This window comes from Rhinoderma darwinii, chromosome 7 (assembly GCF_050947455.1).
Source record: "Rhinoderma darwinii isolate aRhiDar2 chromosome 7, aRhiDar2.hap1, whole genome shotgun sequence".
Lineage (NCBI taxonomy): Eukaryota > Metazoa > Chordata > Amphibia > Anura > Rhinodermatidae > Rhinoderma > Rhinoderma darwinii.
In genome coordinates this window covers 46,053,049-46,073,275 of record NC_134693.1, presented here as the reverse complement: position 1 = coordinate 46,073,275, position 20,227 = coordinate 46,053,049, and the positions used below count along the sequence as shown (strand labels likewise).

General features: G+C 41.8%; 1 protein-coding gene across 3 annotated transcripts in view; it reads right to left on the bottom strand.

The window, feature by feature from the left end:
- Positions 1-4,761: 4,761 nt before the first annotated feature.
- Positions 4,762-20,227, bottom strand: part of LOC142657852 (dimethylaniline monooxygenase [N-oxide-forming] 2-like) — a 31,850-nt gene continuing 16,384 nt past the window's right edge. For 2 of the 3 annotated variants that reach the window (XM_075833319.1, XM_075833320.1), the window contains exons 7-11: positions 15,509-15,651; positions 14,845-15,041; positions 7,442-7,797; positions 7,258-7,330; positions 4,762-5,183 (exon numbers count right to left, since the gene is read on the bottom strand). In XM_075833319.1, coding sequence (XP_075689434.1) covers positions 4,838-5,183; positions 7,258-7,330; positions 7,442-7,797; positions 14,845-15,041; positions 15,509-15,651 — 1,115 coding nt within the window. In that variant the 3' untranslated portion in view covers positions 4,762-4,837. The remainder of the gene's footprint in view (positions 5,184-7,257; positions 7,331-7,441; positions 7,798-14,844; positions 15,042-15,508; positions 15,652-20,227) is intronic. The other variant, XM_075833321.1, reaches the window with a different exon arrangement.

Here is a 20,227-nt window from a genome sequence, read left to right as displayed (position 1 = left end):
CTGAAAACACTGCGTGTGAATATAGTCTTGGAATGATGAATTTGAAGTGAATGACTTTTCAGTTGACAGGTTCACACGGTGTGTATTTGACATGCATTTTACATGCCTCTCCTGCTAAATGTCTTTATCCCTCCATCCTGCTGACAGTCTCCTCCAGGATCACCACCCAATACTGCTGACAGTTTCCTCCAGCGTCACCATACAATCCTGCTGACAGTCTTCAGTATTGGGTGGTGATGCTGGAGGAGACTGTCAGCAGGATTGTATGGTGACGCTTGAGGAGACTGTCAGCAAGATTGGGGGATGATAATGGAGGAGACTGTCAGCAAGATTTGGTGGGGACGCATCACCATACAATCTTGCTGACAGTCTCCTCCAGCATCACCACCCAATACTGCTGACAGTCTCCTCCATCGTCCCCATACAATCTTGCTGACAGTCTCCTCCGCAGTAGAGGAGACTGTCACACCACTCTGAGATAGGAATAACCATCTGCTGCTGACAGTCCCCTCCCTGACCTCCTGCTGACGGATATCTCACCTCCTCACCCGATCACAGTCCACACACCGTCCACACTGACAATACATCTCACACTCAGCACTGTTACATACATACATACACACTCAGCTCTACTACACAGACACACACAGTCAGAACTGCTACATACAGACACTGGCAGGGATTTTACAAGGAACACAAAGAAGCAATGGCCCTTAGAAGATGAGAACAAGCACGATATGTTATCAGCAGGAGCTGCACTGATAATAAACCGGCAGGGGATGACAGACTCCACGGCTGCACTGCAGGTATTGTCAGCTGAATACAAGGGCCGTTTATGTCAGCTTGTAGTCTGCAATGCAATGCATGGGCGGCTCGTTAGGGGTCACGAGAGCGGGGGTCTGTGTGAGAGAGAGAGGGACAGACAAAGACACACACCTTACCTGCAGTGCAGCTGGTCTTCATAATGGCGCCTGCTATCTCCCTACAAACCGGCTTCTCTGCTGTGTGACTCTGACCTGCGTCTGCGCAGTACAGAGCCAGATAGCAGAGCCAATGGACAGCCGCCGTTCATTGTGCCCTATGCATTGTAGCCAGTGGCGGATTAAGAAGACCATGGGCCCTGGGCTGTTACCCAAACTTGGGCCCCCCCCTTCTCCACCGCCGCCCTGCCGCGCCGTAACTATTGCTAACACTACCTTTTTGCACAAGCATTAACAAATGGGTGTTACGATTCCCTTTCACAGGGCTGTGTCCCTACATACTGACAGTATCACACTGTGCAGGGACACAGCGCCAACCCCCCATGTAGACAGCGCCACACACACCCCCCCTGTAGCTAGAGCCACACACACCACCTGTAGATAGAGCCACACACACACACACACACACACACCCCTGTAGATAGAACCACACAGACACACCCCCCTGTAGATAGAGCCACACACACACACACACACACACACCTGTAGATAGAGCCACACAGACACACCCCCATGTAGACAGAGCCACACACACCCCTGTAGATAGAGCCACACAGACACACCCCCCTGTAGATAGAGCCACACACACACACACACACACACACACACACACCCCAGTAGATAGAGCCACACACACACACACCCCCCTGTAGACAGAGCCACACACACCCCCCTGTAGAGAGCTCCCACAGCCCCCTATGGATAGCATCACACAGCCCCCTATAGATAGCATCACACAGCACTCCCCCTTATATATAGTGCCACACAGCGCTCCCCCCTTGTATATAGTGCCACACAGCGTTGCTACACTGCAGCCCTGGGATGACATTTTATCCCATATGACTACTGCAGCCTGTGATTGGCTGCAGCGGTCACATGGGGTGAAACGTCATCCCAGGAGGCCACCATCTCCCAAAATTGAGAAAAACGCAGCAAAATACGCACCATTTTTTGCAGCAAAATTTCTGCTAGTTTCTACGGAATTGCTGCAGAAATTATATATATATATATATATATATATATACACACACACACATACCTACATGAGTATGCACATTATACACATATAAAGTACACATGAGTATGCACATATAAAGTACACATGAGTATGCACATTATACACATATAAAGTACACATGAGTATGCACATTATACACATATAAAGTACACATGACTATGCACATTATACACATATAAAGTACACAATAGTATGCACATTATACACATATAAAGTACACATTGTAAACACACATGTACTTACCTTTTATGTAGGATATTTGAGAGTCTTCACTGCAGCTCTTCTCCTACTCACAGCCCGGCACAGAGCCCACCGACAGTCTCCCCTCCCCCATGTCCCTACAGCTAGCAGCAGGAGGAGAGATGTTTAGAGCAGGGAAGGGGGGCTGGAGGGGGAGCTTCTAAAGCAGCAGAGGCCACGGCTGCTAAGTAGGAGCGAAGCTCCCCTCGTCTCATGACAGGTGTGGTCCTGGCACAGGGGCTCCCTCCGGTGCTAGCGATGCCACTGGGCATAAGGGGGTTCAGGTGGCTATGGGCCCCGTGGGAGCCTTGTGCACCAGGCGGCCACCCGAACCGCCCTAATGATAATCCACCACTGATTGTAGCTGCCGTATTCCATCTCTGTATGTGTCGTTAATCGACACATACAGAGATGAAAAAAAATGGCAGCCCCCATAGAGAAGTAAAAGTATAAATACATTAAAAAGTAGAAAGTGATAACACAAATAAATACATTTTTTGCTTACATTATATTAAAAGCAATATAATAATTTTTAAAAAAAAATAACCATTACCTATTATATCTCACACCGCTTGTCATCGGCACAGCACGTCATTGCTGACACCATAGTAAACAAAGACTGGCGAGATTGACTGGAACATCAGTGCTGGTGCGGCGTAGGACTCAATAGGTAAGTAATGATAATTTTTATATTTTCTAAAAATTCCTGCTCTTAGCCTGGTTTTCTAAACTCTTGGACAACCCCTTTAAAATCATCTTCTTCTAGTCATATCACCTTATTATTCTTTTAGTTAAATATTACCGAAATAATTATGTTTAGTCACCTATAATCACATTAGTAAGTATTCATTTTTTTTTACAATATGCTATATTGAGATATATATAAAACATCATATAGATAATAAGTGGCTTAGAAGAGCAAATAATCATAGAGCAAATAGTCATACATTACTATAGTGAAACCTCTTAGGGTATGTTCACACGGCGAGGGTCCGTAACGGCTGAAATTACGGGGATGTTTCAGCCTGAAAACATCCCCGTAATTTCAGCCGTACCGGCATGTGCAGGCGCTTGAACGCCGCGTCAATTACGGCCGTAATTAGCGCTGCTATTCATTGGAGTCAATGAATAGCGGCTCCAATTACGGCCAAAGAAGTGACAGGTCACTTCTTTGACGCGGGCGTCTATTTGCGCGCCGTCATTTGACAGCGGCGCGTAAATATACGCCTCGTGTGAACAGACAAACGTCTGCCCATTGCTTTCAATGGGCAGATGTTTGTCAGCGCTATTGAGGCGCTATTTTCGGGCGTAATTCGGGGCAAAAACGCCCGATTTACGTCCGTAAATAGGCCGTGTGAACATACCCTTAGAGACGATCATCAAAATCATCAAAAATTACACTTCTAGAGGGATGATCCACTCAAAGAATAGGGCCTATATAACATACATAGGATATAAGGAACTGAAAATCAATCACAGAAAAATCTGGTCTAAATCAGGAGTGGTCTTCTCAAAGTGGTGATCCTTTGTATAAATTTCACTGTGCTATAACACTGGATCAGGCTCTGCTCACATTGAAATCATGGATTCCATTTTACAGGGTTTATGACACATATGATGGATATCATGATCTGTTGTGATCCATTTTTTTTATGCCCATTGACTTATAATGGGTTTATCAGTGTAATGAATCGGGGTAGGGAGAAGGACAGGTGAGCCCTAATCTACCCGCAACTCAGTCCCTGCCTACTTGCACGGCCCGTCCTAAGTGACGGCGTACAACTGGGTGACGGTCCCTACGCTCAGTAAGTGCAAGACAGACAACAAAAGACAAGGGCACACAGAAGCAAAGGGGGAAGTAGGGGCAGTTGCCCACGGCAACACCGTGAGCAACAGGAGAGGAGAACGAGCCGAATCAAACCAGGAGTGTACGTAGTAGCCAAATCAGAGCAGGAGAATAGTCAGGCAAGCCAGGGTCAAAGTTACAGTGGTCAATCAGATAAATAGCAGGAAAAGTAGAGCCAGACAATCACAGGCAAGGAGCATGCTGCAAGTGAGCCTGTAAGCCTGAGTGGTAACAGATCGCGTCACTTTAGCAGACCTTGGAGCTGATGAAGGCTGATTAACCCCGGGCGTCGATACGGAACCTGTGTCTGGCAAACCCTTTACAATCAGGCATCCTTTTTTTTATTGGATAGTATACCTCAGCATGATACGCTATCCTACCCACCAAAATGCAACATAAACCTGGTGAAATAGGAGTAACACATCGAGAATAGAACCCAAACAGAGATATATATACATATATATATATATATATATATATATATATATATATACATACATACACATACAGTACATGTGTATTAATAAACTTCCGAGTGTTCTAAAAAGAAAATAATTATAAATTATTTGATGACAGGATGTGAATATGTAAGTTACGTACTGTTCTATATATGTTACGGTGGGAGAAATGTAAAAACAACCTCATTCTGGGGGCTATATTCAGTGCGACAAACCACATTCATTGATAAGAACCATTTTTATTTTTAGTTGATAACGTGCCCTCCAATAAAACTGAACAAAGTGTTGTTACATATCAACCTCTTATGCTGACAGCTAATACTAAAATCCCAATAAAAATTATCCAAGGCATAAATGATGTCAAATTAAATTGCGAACTTTGTTTCACCCCCCTTGTTCTTAGGGGCTTTTCAATTCGATCCCACTGGGTAAAAATAGCTTTTCGAGCTCCAGACCATTTTCCTGGACCAGTCAGACGGAATTGATAGGAGTTACAGGGTCCAAAAACAACCTTCCATGCCAAAACTGGGTCTGTTAGGAACAACTTCCATATGTTTAGCTGCACGCCAATATCTGAGGCTAGATCATCCATGTATGAAATGTAATTTGTACGACGAAAGTTATTATCGGCTGATGCAAACCTTATTGTATAAACAAATATAATAAAATGTATTAATTATGAATCCTTTTATAACCATCATATTAGTATTATTCCACTACATCTGAATAATGAATTTTGTTTGTATTCGTATGTGTGCATATTCATGGTTGTTTGGTTTAAAAAACCCATTTTCAAATATTCTACTAGAAAAATTTTAGATAAACTGACCATTCAGGACCCTATTAATCAGAGGGAGAGTGGCTAGAAAGAGTGCTTCAAGTTCTGGAGGACCCAGCATGTCTGAGATTACTGATTTCAATGGGCACCATGTAAAGTGGGGCCTCCACCGGAACAACAGATTTATCAGAATTTACACCAGAAACTAGCGTGAGATATGTCGCAAATTTACACCTACTCTTAGCAGGCGTAGATTTACATTTCTCGCTCACGGACAGCCAAAAATGCGGCAACTATATTAAGAGGTGTACAACTCTTAAGATATTTGGCCCATTTTCTGACAATATAAATTAATTTAAAACTGGCGTTTGACATGGCAGTCTTATTATATTTCCCCATTGTGTGAAACGTTTCAGCTGCATCCCCCTTTTCCCCACCTGCCATCTTCTATAACTGCAGGCAGTTAAAAGGAATTACAGACTGCTTGAGGGTCAAGCCAAGTTCCTGCGTATTATAAAGTATTTTATATGTCCTACTGATTTAAAAACAATATTAACCCCTTCCCGACCAAAATAACTTTCAGATTGAAATTTTCGTTTTTTCCTCCCCACATTCCAGAAGCCATAGCGTCTTTATTTTTCCGTCAATATAGTACTATGAGGGCTTGATTTTTGCGGGACGAGTTGTAGTTTTTCGTAGCACCATTTATTTTTCCGTATAATGTACTAGGAAATGGGGAAAAAATTATTTGTGGGGTAGAAAATGAAAAAAACTGCGATTCCTCCATGGTTTTTTGCGCGCTGTTTTTACAGAATTCACTGTGCAATTAAAACATCATGTTAACTTTATTCTGCAGGTCAATACGATTACGGCTATACCAAATATGTATGGTTTTTTCTATATTTTACTACTTTTACAATTAAAAACCTAAGTGTAAAAAAGAAAATTTATTTTGCGTCGCCAAATTCCGAGAGCCATAACTTTTTTATTTTTCCGTCGATTAAGTGGTATGAGGGCTTCTTTTTTGCGGGATCAGCTGTAGTTTTTAATAATACCATTTTGGTGTAAATGCGATGGTTTGATCACTTTTTATTTAATTGTTTGTGGGAGATTGGATAACCAAAAAATAGAGATTCTGGCGTTTACAATTTTTTTTTTTTCTACAGCGTTCACCGTGCGGGTTAAATAATGATATATTGTAATAGTTCAGACTTTTACGGACGTGGCGATACCAATGTATATTTATTTTATTTTTTTACTATGCTCTAGGGGGAAAATGGGAAAAAGTTTTTTTTTGTAACCTTTAATTTTTTTATATTTTTTTTTTTTTTTTTACACAAAAAAAACCTTTAACTCATTTTTACTTTTTTTATTAGTCCCCCTAGGGGACTTCAACCAGTGATCGTTAGATCGCTTGCACGATATACTGCAATACTAATGTATTGCAGTATATTGTGATTCTGACAGGCATCTATTAAGCCCTGTCAGAGGCAAGACTTAATGGGTGTACAAAGATGGCGGACCTGGGGGTCTTCATTAGGCCCCCAGGCAGCCATAGCAACCATCGCCCCCCCCCCCCGCCATTGACCGCGGCATTTAACTAAACTAGCGGGATCGCGCTCAAGCCGCTAGTAACTCTGAAGTGTCGGCTGTAACATACAGCTGACACCGGCATCGTATGGAGCGAGGTCACTGCGTGAGCCCGCTCCATACTTTCCCTTCCCGGCTATGACGTAACTGTATGTCATATGTCGGGTAGGGGTTAAACAGTATATATTATTATGAGCACCGAAATTTATCTTGGATCTAGTCTACAATTTGATATTGGCTTTTAAAAAACATGGTACGCGCAGACAAACCCATAAAGATTAACTTATCTCTATTCGCAATTAACTACTTCATGAATTACATATTAAAAATGCTGTCTTTCAACTTACCATTTCTTTCTAAGTTGCTCATTCTTTAGCATTTCATTTTTCATTCCTTCAATGTTTGGGAGTTTGTGTAATCCTGAAAATAAAATTGTTATATAAAAATAATTAAATGACATTGTTTCACGCCCAGTATTACTTCCTTCCTTTATGTTAATATTTTTGTGTATATGGTTTAACACTTCCTTACCTTTGAAAAGTCTAATGGCCCATCGAGACTGAAGTTCAGCAACCACCATAGTTGGCCCAATTGGAAGGACAAATGCAATGAAGGCTATTGTGGGTTTTTCAATCCCCAAGGGGATTATCTTTTTGTAAAAAGATCCTTTGTTTTCATCCTTTTTAACAATAGCTTCATCCAGAAAAGGATAACTGTAGTCATAACCTGTGGCAAGTAAAACAACATCAAGATTGTCCACAACAGAACCATCTGCAAAATGGACTGATGTCTCAGTGAACCTTGTCACATGTGGCTTGACCATAACTGAGCCTGACAAAATTCGGCTTGGAAGTTCCTCATTCACCAAAGGTTCTTTCCATACAGTTCTATGAATAAGAAACACATATTAGTAATGATAACAATTTCAAATACAGGAACATGTTATAAAATACTGAATCAGTAAAGCAAATTACATCATGTTTCAAATAGATACCAAGGCAAAGTACCAACAAAAAAGTCAACCTCTGTTCCATCAGACCACAGAGTCTTCTTTTTCACAGTCTGAGAGTCCTTTAGTTGCTTTTTTGCAAACTCCAGATGGGCTTTCATGTGTGATTTACTGAGGAGAGGCTTCTTTCTGGCCACTTTGCCATAAAGCCGAGATTGGTTTAGTGCTGCAGTGATGGTTGACCGTCTGGAAGTTTCTCCCATCTGCAAACAGGATCTTTGGAGCTCAGTCAGAGTGACCATTGGGTTCTTGGTCACCTCTCATACCAAGGCCCTTCTCCCCTTATTACTTAGTTTGTTGGTGTGGCCAGCTCTAGGAAGCATTCTGGTTGTTCCAAACTTGTTCCATTTAAGAATTTTGGAGGCCACTGTGCTCTTGGGAACTTTCAATCCAGCAGAATTTTTTTTGTACCCATCTCCAGATCTGTGCCTCCACACAATACTGTTTCTGAACTCTACAGGCAGTTCTTTCCTCCTCATGGCTTGGTTTTTGCTCTGATATGCATTGTCCGCTGTGAGACCTTATATAGAGAGGGGTGTGTCTTTCCAAATTATGTCCAATCAAATGAATTTAGCACAGGTGGACTCCAATCAAGGTGTAGAATTATTTTAAAGATGATCTAGAGCAGACATGGGCAAACTACGGCCCGCGGGCCACATACGGCCCGTTAGGCTTTTTAATCCGGCCCGCCGAACTTGTCCAAGATATATCCGTCCTCAGCAGCTGCTAGTTCGCGCAGGAGGACGGATATATCCGTCCTGTGATCGCGCGGGTACTGACAGTTTACCCACGCGATCAGCGGCAGGAGCACGGCTGTTATACACAGCCTGGCTCCTGCTGCAACTGCCGGAATCGAAGCACGCGTCGATTCCGGCAGTTTAACCCATTAAATGCCGCTGTCAACAGTGACAGCGGCATTTAATGTGTTTGACAGAGGGGGGAACTCCCTCTGTCTCCCGATCGGCGCCCCCGCAAACAAATCGCGGGTCGCCGTCGGGTTTCCATGACAGCCGGGGGTCTAACAAAGACCCCCAGGTCTGTCTTCAGCATCTGCCTGTTAGGTCATGCCTCTGGCATCGCCTAACAGGTTGCCTGTCCGTTTTACACTGACAGGCAATAATGCTTTGGTATACGAAGTATACCAAAGCATTATATATGCGATCGGCATATCGCATAGTGAAGTCCCCTGGTGGGACTAAAAAAAAAAGTAAAACCGTTAAATAAAGTTTGTGAAAAAAAAATAAAAAAAATTACAGTCAAAGTCAAATAAAACTACTTTTTTGCCCCAAAAAGTGGTTTTATTTAATAAAACGGTCAAAACAAATCACACATACACATATATGGTATCCCCGCGATCGTAACAACTTGACCAATAAAATGAACACATTAAACCGCCGGATGAACGGCGTCCAAAGAAAACGCAAAAAACAACGGCAAAATTCTCTCTTTTCTCCCATTCCCCCCATAAAAAATAAAATAAAAGTTCATCTATAAGTCCTATGTACCCCAAAATAGTACTAATGAAAACTACACATTGTCCCGCAAAAATCAATCCCACGTACGGCCACATCGACGGAAAAATAAAAAAATTACGCCTCTTGGAACGCGGCGATGCAAAAACAAGTAATTTTTTTCTAAAAGGGTTTTTATTGTGCAAACGTAGAAAAAACATATAAAACCTTTACACATTTGGTATCCCTGTAATCGTGCCGACCCATAGAATAAAGTTAACATGTTATTTACGCTGCATAGTAAACGGCGTAAATTTATAACGTGAAAATTAATGCTGGAATAGCTGCTTATTTTCAATTCTCTCCTAAAATAAAGTTAATAAAAGTTAATCAATATGTTATAAGCATCTAAAAATGGTACAATTACAAAATACAACTCGTCCCGGAAAAAACAAGCCCTTATACGGCTATGTCGACGTAATAAAAAAAAAGTTACGACTCTTGGAATGCGACCGTGGAAAAACAAAAAATAATCCTTGGTCATTAACGTGCAAAATGGCCCGGTCATTAAGGGGTTAATGTGGCGCGTATTTCTCTTTATTTCACTTCGTTTCACGTCACCATTAAGCCCTTCGGTTTTCAAAGAGTACAATATCAGCCGTCACTTTGCCATGAAGCATGCAAACTATGCTAGCAAGCAGTCAACACAAGAACGGGCGGCTACTGCTCAGAGGTTGGCAGCTAATTTACAGAGTCAACAGAACTTTTTTCTTGATAAATCACAGTGCGTATGTTATTTTAATCTATTTACATTTCCTCCTCCCAGTATCTGCGAAATAGTATGTAAATGCCATATCTTGCATATTCCTTGAGACAAATTTATTAACTGATAAGGGCTATTTTTCACATTTGAAAGACAGTTAATAAATTGGGTTGTAGTGTTCTTACTGTGCTATGAGGTTTGCACACACTACATTTAATGCTTTAGTATATCCGGCCCAAACACTCCCTCCAAATGCTCCTGGCCCGGCCCCTCTGTCAAATTTTAGAACCCATTGTGGCCCGCGAGTCAAAAAGTTTGCCCACCCCTGATCTAGAGAGATGGAAGGCCCTCAGAGCTGAATTTCAAGTGTCATAGCAAGGGATCTGAATACTTATGTCCAAAAATTCCTAAAATTCTGTTTTCACTTTGTCATTATGGGGTATTTAGTGCAGAATGATGGGGAACACTAGATTTTTTTTTCTTTTTAGCACAAGGACAATAACAAAATGTGAAAAAAGTGAAAGCGTCTGAAGACTTCAAATGCACTAAAAAAATATCTATCTATCTATCTATCTATATATATATATATCGATAGATATATATATATATATATATATATATATATAGATAGAAAAAAGCAAAGCAAAAGCAGCACCGTTCTTCCAGTATCGGGTGCACAGGTTCTTGTTCAGACACACGATCAGTGTCCCAAATAACCAACAAAATCCAAAACACAAGACAGCATTCCAAATTCAGTGAAAAATCGGATGACTTTAATCACCACTTGCGACGTTTCAGCCCTACTCCATGGGGCCTTTCTCAAGCAAAGAGAAAGGCCCCATGGAGTAGGGCTGAAATGTCACAAGTGGTGATTAAAGTGATCTGATTTTTCACTGAATTTGGAGTGCTGTCTTGTGTTTTGGATTTTGCTTTTTCTAGATAGATAGATAGATAGATAGATATATTCTTGTTGAGGTCTGTGGAAAGCTTGTTGACAAACACTTTCAGAACTGTAATAGCTACCACTAAAACTAAATAGAGAGAAGGGATCGCAGCACTGAAAGTAGAATTTTTTTTGATTTCTTTAATTCATCAAAAAGACCTATTGTCTCAGGGGTTGGTTCTATTTTCACACCAATTGCAAAGTTTTTAGATCAGATCTTAAGGAAGGGGGCTACAGGAGCTCAATCGTATATTAGAGATACAACTGAATTTCTGAACAAAATAGAAGATTTGATAATTAGAGATGATTGATGACTTGTGTAGTTCGATGTAGTATCACTTTATACAAGTATTGAACATGATAAGGGCGTATAGGCTGTTGCAGAGTCGATGCGACATTGTACCCTGGGGGGTCCAGGGTTTAATTTATTATCTCTCCTAGAGATTGTGTTACAGTACAATTATCTTCTCTTCCAATATGACTTCTAAATACAGTGCAGTGGCACCGCTATGTCACACCGACCTATGCAAATATTTTTATGGCGTCTTTTGAAGAAAAATTTGTGTACCCAGCCAGGCTTATCCAATATGTGGAGGGCTGGATGAGGTACATTGATAACATTTTCTTTGTTTGGAATGGTGATGAACCTACATTACTTAAATTTAAAAATTAGATAAATTCCCACCTTAATGAACTCCAGTTTACTCTTGTTTATTAACAAGAGGAGTTACAGTTTCTTGACACGATGGTAATAAGATGTGATGACAGATTGGCTATGGATCTGTTTATAAAGCCTACAGACCGTAACAATCTGTTGCATTTTCAAAGTAGTCACCCAAAAGGGACTGTAGAATCACTCCCTTTTAGTCAACTCCTTAGAGTTAAACGGATAGTTGCAGATGAAGATCTGGTAGATGACAGGCTAAAAATGATGATTGATAAATTCTCAGAAAGAAATGCTCCTAAACCAATCCTTATCAGAGCTTTGAATAAGGTTAAGGATTTAGAATGATGTACTCTACTTAAAGAAAAAAGAAGAGTATGCAGACAAGAATTCCATTTGTATTCACCTATGCCCCTATTTGTGGTAAGATCTCCAATATCCTTAGGGAACATCGGGCGGTCTTGAAAGATACATTCCCAAATACTATAGACTTTCAAAAACCACCCCTGATGGTGTACAGGTGATCCACTGATCTAAAAGATAGACTGGTTAGGGCCTATATAGGCTCAAAGAAATGACAAAAAATTGTTAATAAGAAAGGCTGTTACCCTTGTCTCGAATGTTGCAATTGCAATTGTTTGATCAAGGGTAACACCTTTCTACATCCGAGAACAGGCAAGATATATAACATTAAAGACATTATACAAGCCAATCGTCATGTTATACATATCATCCAATGCCCATGTGGGCAATTGTATGTTGGTGAGACAACACAGGAATGCAGAACTCGATTAAACCAACACAAATATACGATTAGAAATGTAAAAAATTAATTGTCAGTCCCTGAACATTTTATTAAATATAAACACAATGTTTCACAGCTACGATTTATAAATTATACATGGGGTTCCACCAATGAGGAGGGGAGAAGATAGAGAACAGGCCCTAAAGAGATTAGAACTCAAATGAATCTTTGAACTAGATACTTTGGAAACGAAAGGTCTTAATAGAGAGTTCAGGATGACTGGTATCTGTCGTTAATGGTTTTCCCGTGTAGGATCCTGGTGACATCATCATCTGAATATGTAGTTGAAAAAAAGGCTTGAGAAAGAGCCTGATATGGTTGAAACACTGCACGTCAATGTTTTGATGAATTATAGAAAACAACATTTTTTTCTACTTTGAGTGCTGCGGTCTCTTCTCTCTATATGGATTTGTGATCCCATTAAGTTGGGATACTATTGTTCCATCTCAATTGCTGACCGTGCTACTGGATATTCAAGTTTTACCACTAAAACTAGAAATTTTACTTCTAGTAGTTTAAAAAGGCCTTTCAATTAAATAGTAAATTAAAGACAGTTAGGTATTGTGTTGCTTTTGTCAGGTGAAAAAAGAAATTTTTAAAGGTTAAAATTTGTGCATATTTACTGGAACAGAATTTTCTTCATTTTTAGAGGATCCTAGATAGATGAATCTGTTATGATCCTTCATGAACTGCTTAAGGCAACAGAAAACGGACTGAATAGAACGAAAGTGTGAGGCTAAGAATGGTTCTGGCCACTCTACTAGTTTTTAGAGGGTTTACAATCCTATGGTGATCTCAGTAGAACCCCAGGCACCAGGGTGTTTTGGTCGTAATGTTGACACTATTATGCAAATATTTTACAGCTGCATGAAACCATTCTTTATTGTTTTTATTCTAGTAATAATACATTTTATGGGTATAATGGTTAGATAAGTGAGTATTTATATGAAGGAATGTACATGTACTCATACTATGAGTATTCACTACAAGAGCCGATTAGGGCTAGATCTGCATAAATGCAGTTTGTATTATTATACCCATGTTCTAGTAAGTTTCCTTCAGGCTCCGGCAAGATGTTACTTTAAAGTCTATGGTAAAGTATGAGATAGCCTACATAAATAGTGTGTTTAGAGGGTTTTTATAGCAATTTGGGGTCAGTGGCTTTTTAAAAAAAAAAAAAAATAACTTCATTCTTTGTGCAATACTATGGAATATGTTGGCCCACAAACAAATAAATTGAAATAACAATACATACATAGGTGGACTCCCATGGTGGGAACTCCATCCAGGGTCCTATAGTAAATTATTTACAGATAGAAAACACAGTAGAAAATTCACCACGGTCACCTTCTACAAAATAACCTTTTAACCCCAACGACATGCCACGTACATGTATATGTCAGCCATTAAGAGAAAGTAAGGAGTGGGCTCATGGGTTGAATTGTGCCATTAAAAAATATAACTTGTCCTGCAGAAAACAAGCGCTCACTGTAATGACGGGGATGGGTAGACAGACAAGTGAGCCCTAATCTACCCACCACTCAGTCCCTGCCTACTTGCAACGACCCACCCTAGGCGACGGGGTACAACTGGGCGACGGTCCCTACACTCAATAAGTGCACGACAGACAAACAGACAAGGGTACACAGAGCTAGGGGGAGAAAGGGGCAGTTGCCCACGGCCCAAGAGAAGTGAACAAGCCGAGTCAAACCAGGAGAGTACGAGGTGCTAAACGCAGAGCAGAAGAGTAGTAAACAAGCCGAGTCAAACCAGGAGTGTACGAGGTACCAAACGCAGAGCAGGAGAGTAGTCAGCAAGCCGGGGTCAATATGAAGCAAGGACAAATGGTACAAGAAGCTGCAGCAGGGCCAGGAAACCAAACAAGAAGAAATCACAAGCAAAGGAGGAACAGGAAAGGCAGGTATAAATAGACAGAGGGCGGGAGCTAGCTCCATCTGGCCAGGCTGTGATAGGTTTTCCCACTCCTAAGCCTGCCACCCTGAGTGGTGGAAGATGGAGTCAGTCTCACAGACATAGAAGCAGGTGCAGACTGATTATCTATGGGCGTTAACCCCGAAGCTGTGCCTGGCAGATCCTTTACACTCACACAGCAATGTCTACAGGAAAATGTAAAAATTATGGCTTTTAAAATGCAACGATCAAAAAAACTTAAAAAAATCACTTTGTCATTAAGGCCCAAAATAGGCTGGCCATTAATGGATTAAGGTTTGTCTGTCCGTCCATTTATTTATTAAATAATTTATCTATCTATAGTATAGTACAAATAACATTAATTTACCCCTCAGGTTGTATGTTGTACAATTCATGGTTAAATTGGTTGTTCATGTATTTCTTTAGCATCCATCGAGACACAGCTGCTGGCATTATATTGTTGATCCAATTGTAGTAACGGCATAGGAATTCCAAATCAAAAGGGAGTCCTCCTTTTCCAAGACGTTGCATAACCCAAACCCCTTGTCTAGAGCTAAGATATACCTGTAAACAATAAATAATGGACAAGGTCAAATACAGGCATCTCAACTAACATATGAGCTATGGGTAATAGTGCAATGTCCAAGTTTTGATCTCAAGTGTGCTCCTCATGACACTCCACGCTAACGTGTAGGAGGCATATCCCTCCTGATTTGAGATCATTATAAGCGGGCTATTGGTCCCTGATGCAAGAAAGGAGAAGGAATCATTGTACTGGAGAGATGATCGGTGCCTGCCTGTCAATGCAGGGAGAAGGGAAATAAAAGGGATCAGGGTAGGTAAACAGGCAGAGCATTGTCATAATGGGCATGGACCGTCTACTGCAGCATAGAATTCCCACTTTGCCTTGGATGTGTCAATCGGGATGGAAAATCTGCAGCAAATCTGCTACGTGTTTACATGGTTTTACTGTTAAAACAAATGTGTGACTTGAACTGTAAATTTGTTTATTATAGTGAAGTGGAATATACCTGTGAGGCTCTCGTGCATAATTCAGTTGAGATATCAACTCCAGTGTTACCCATTCCAATTATTAATACTCGCTTCCCATCAAACCCATTGGGCCTTTTGTATTCTCGGCAATGTAGTACTTGACCTCTAAATTTTTCGATACCTTAAAAGAAACAAAGCAAATATGTGGACTGGAAATTGTATTCAGGGGTGCAAAGTTTTGTAAAATAACAAGCAAATATATACATACATAGATACATAGATACACACAGACAGACAAAGAATAAAGACAATATCAATGAGTATTGCTCATGGCAAGCATGGCTTATACACAATGGTGGGCCTCGGGCTAAATTTCCTATTAGAAAATGATTCCAGAATGTTTACAAATTAAATAAGTGACTTTACCATTTAGATGAATTGAAGTGTATACGCAAATGATAGTCTTTTGGCCTAAGATTGATATAGGAATATATATAGCTGCATTAGTACTGTTTGTCAATTTAGCACGGACCCTGAACAATGAGTCTATAGAGGTCACTTGCGACCGGGCCCCTAAGCCTGGGGGGCCCACGGGCCCCCTGTGCCATACAGCACGCTTCCTAAAGAAATGTTCTGTGCCAAGCCGGTACTTCCTGGTTACGGTCACATGGTACACTTAGTGTACCATGTGACCTTGTTGTCACGTGGCACGGCTTCCAGACAGTGGAATGGAAGAGTCGGTGCGGAGGACTCCAGGTAAGCTGCAGTCTGGAATGTAATGTATTGTGATGTAATGTCTTGTGTTGTAATGTAATGTCTTGTAATGTATTGTGTTGGATTGTGCTGTTTGCGGTGGAGAGGGGGGGGGGGGGCGTTAAATCACAGCCCCCCCTCCTCTCTCCACCGCAAACTGCACAATCCAACACAATACAGTATAGTACACATGAGTGTATGAGAGCGGGGCTGCGGCTGTGTAATACAGCCATTGCCCCGCTCCTGAGTCCTGACATGTGCGCGCCGTCAGGATGATGCGATGCGGCCGGCGCTGCACTAATGATCTGTGGCACTGAAGACAGAAAATGGCGGGCGCTCTACAAAACACCCCCATGTTCTGTCTTCAGTGCCTGAACCGCCGCTCATTAGTGCAGCACCGTCCGCATCACCTCATGCTGACCTTATGTCAGGAGCGGGGCAATGGCCCCGCTCTATAACGGCGGAGATCAGAGAAACCGCTCATCTCCGCCGCTATTCTCCTGAATGCTGCGATCACAGTGGACTGCAGCATTCAGGGGAAAATGAGAAGGGGAAATGCCCCTGGATCGTGTCACAGGGAATTCCTGTGACGCGATCGAGGGTCATACCATATATGGGCAGACAACCCAGGGTCCATTGAAGGACCCCAGGGCTGTCTTACCATATTTCCTGTTGTTAGGGCATACTTAGGTATGTCCTAACAACTACACCGAAAAAGACCATACTTACAAATGGATTTTCAGCACCTGCTCACTCTCCTTCATCAGCGTTTCTGACCTGGCTGTGTCCATTTGTAAGTATGGCCTTTTTCTGTGTTTTTGTATATATGTCCCCTTGTTTATATCTGTTTTGTCTGTGCATCAGGAGCTTTTCGTTCCAGTTAGGGACTCGCAAGTCTGGGGATCCTTGTCGTGGATTGCAAGCTTGCGTCCTTTTGGCCAAAATGATCACTAATACCCCAGGTATTTTTCATTATTACTTATATTCGCTTCTTTTGGACACAGCCGGGTCTTTGATGCTGGGAGAGCATGGTGTGTTGTTGTTTGGCTTAGCAAGCAGGGTAGCCCGCTCTATGAATTATCAAGGCGTCACAAATAGGCTTCTACCTGACTATACACGTTGCGCCTCATGACTTGCACACTATCCCTCCATGTTTCACACACTTGCACCCCATTATTCATTTATTTTTGAGGCACTTTACTCATTACTGCCCCCTATATTTCACTTACATTATTACACTTGCACATACACTATTCACTTATTATTTCTTACTACACATCCCATGCACCACACACCACTCCCCTCAAGACTAGTGGGAGTGGCTATTATTATTTAAAGCACCTGCTCACTCTCCTTCATCAGCGTTTCTGACCTGGCTGTGTCCATTTGTAAGTATGGCCTTTTTCTGTGTTTTTGTATATATGTCCCCTTGTTTTTATCTGTTTTGTATGTCCTAACAACTGCCTGTGTGCTATCCGTCCACAGGCTAATGTACTGCATATATCGGATATATGTCAGTACATTAAAGTTTAAAAATAAAGTAAAAACAAAGTAATGTTAAATAAAAAAAATACACATTCACCTTTTTTACAATAAACATTAAAATAAGTCTCAATACTTAAAACATACACATTCAGTATTGGCGCGGCCGTAATAACCTGCACAACATTTTTTTTGCATCATTTATGATGTGTGCACTGTAAAAAAATAAAAATAAAAACTGCTTTCTATCACTTATTGTGGGGCATGAAGTGCGATGATAAATTTAACCTCCATGTTCCTCACATTCAGGGCTCATTTACACGAGCGTGTTATACGTCCGTGCGACGCGCGTGATTTTCACGCGCGTCGCAGGGACCTATATTAGTCTATGGGGCCGTGTAGACAGGTGCGTGATTTTTACGCAGCGTATGTCCGCTGCGTGAAACGCACGACATGTCCTATATTTGTGCGCTGTTCGCGCATCACGCACCCATTGAAGTCAATGGGTGTGTGAAAACAACGCATGTCACACGGAAGCACTTCCATGGGACAAGCGTGATTCGCGCTACAGCACTGTAAAGGATGAATGAAAACAGAAAAGCATCACATGCTTTTCTGTTTACAAACATCCAAACAGAGTGTCATAATGATGGCGGCTGCGCGAAAATCACGCAGCCACGCATCATATGCTAATGACACACGGAGCTGTTAAGTGCCTTTTGCGCGCTCAAAACGCCGCAATTTTTGCGTGCGCAAAGCGCACACACTCATGTAAACCTGGCCTAATAGTAATTAACCCCATCATGTACCTCACACATTAACCCATTATGACTGAGAAAAATGATGGGGTTATTTACTATTAATGTGAGGCACATTCAAAATTCAGCATCACACCTCGCGCCTCACATTAGAAAACGAAAGAACTTTTTTTTTTTTATTACTGTTCACAATGTAAACGAAGTATCGGTATCGAAGTCCAAATTTTGGTATCGTGACATCCCTACACTGTGGGTCGCGTCCCCCTGAGGGTTCGTGTGAAGACCTCCGGGAGGTCACGAGTCACTCACCGAGGTCCCGGTTCCATTCAATCCTGGAGCAAGGAGCTGACATCTCCTTGATCCAGCATTCCCTGTGCCCTGAGCGGCTGGACACAGGCCGGCGGGATGTAGCGACATCATCGCGCCTGTCTGCACTGAGTCACTCATAGTACACACCGGAGGAGGCGAAGGATCCTCCACCCGACGTGGGAACAGGGATAGGTAAGTAATTATGCTATTTTTCTATTATGCACATATTGGGGCATTATACTGTATGGGGGCTGATAAGATGGGGGGCATTATACTGTATGGGGAGCATTATACGGTAAGGGGCTGTTATGGGGGGGGGGCATTATACGTTATGGGGCATTATACTGTGTGGGGGCATTATACTATGGGGGCTGTTGGGCAAGGCGTATGGGCATAGGCGCGCGGAGGGGTCTGATGATGATGATGGTGGTGTTGGGGAGTGGTAGGGGGGACCAAGCTGAATTCTTGCACCCGGGCCCATGAGCCTTTAACTACGCCCCTGCATGTAATGGGGCATAACACGATTTTTGCCTCATATACAATTGAAGGCTCACAGAGGTATAGTATGGCTCAATACAATTCTTACATTTAGAAGTTGTGCGCATGAGCAGTTGGTACAATTTGTAAGAGAGGAACTGTTTTTAAGCCGTGATTATTAAGTAAAACACTTTACTATTATTTTTAAACAAAATGGAAACAATAAAATCATTATTTTCAATTGAATATTAATAGATTTTGCATCACTTTAAAATTAGCAGCAGCTATACTGTAAAAGTAGTAGCTGCAGACCGGTCTTCGTGTACCTGTAAACAGGTAGAAATAGTGACTAGATATTAAGAATTAGGGTATGTTCACACGGCGGGGGTCCGTAACGGCTGAAATTACGGGGATGTTTCAGCCTGAAAACATCCCCGTAATTTCAGCCGTACCGGCATGTGCAGGCGCTTGAACGCCGCGTCAATTACGGCCGTAATTAGCGCTGCTATTCATTGGAGTCAATGAATAACGGCTCTAATTACGGCCAAAGAAGTGACAGGTCACTTCTTCTACGCGGGCGTCTATTTACGCGCCGTCATTTGACAGCGTCGCGTAAATATACGCCTCGTGTGAACAGACAAACGTCTGCCCATTGCTTTCAATGGGCAGATGTTTGTCAGCGCTATTGAGGCGCTATTTTCGGGCGTAATTCGGGGCAATAACGCCCGATTTACGTCCGTAAATAGGCCGTGTGAACATACCCTTAGGGAACATCAAGCCGATACAGTATGTCCTCAGGTGATTGGTCCTTTGTTCATTAACTTTGGGATTTTCTCATACGGCTGTGTTAATAATTGCCTGAATGAAACTAACTCGCTAGGATAACCTTCAATCCTAAAGGTTATGCAGTGAATAGTTTTACTTGTGGAAACCTTAAAATCTCTTTAACCCCTTCCCGCCACAGTTATTTTTTGTATT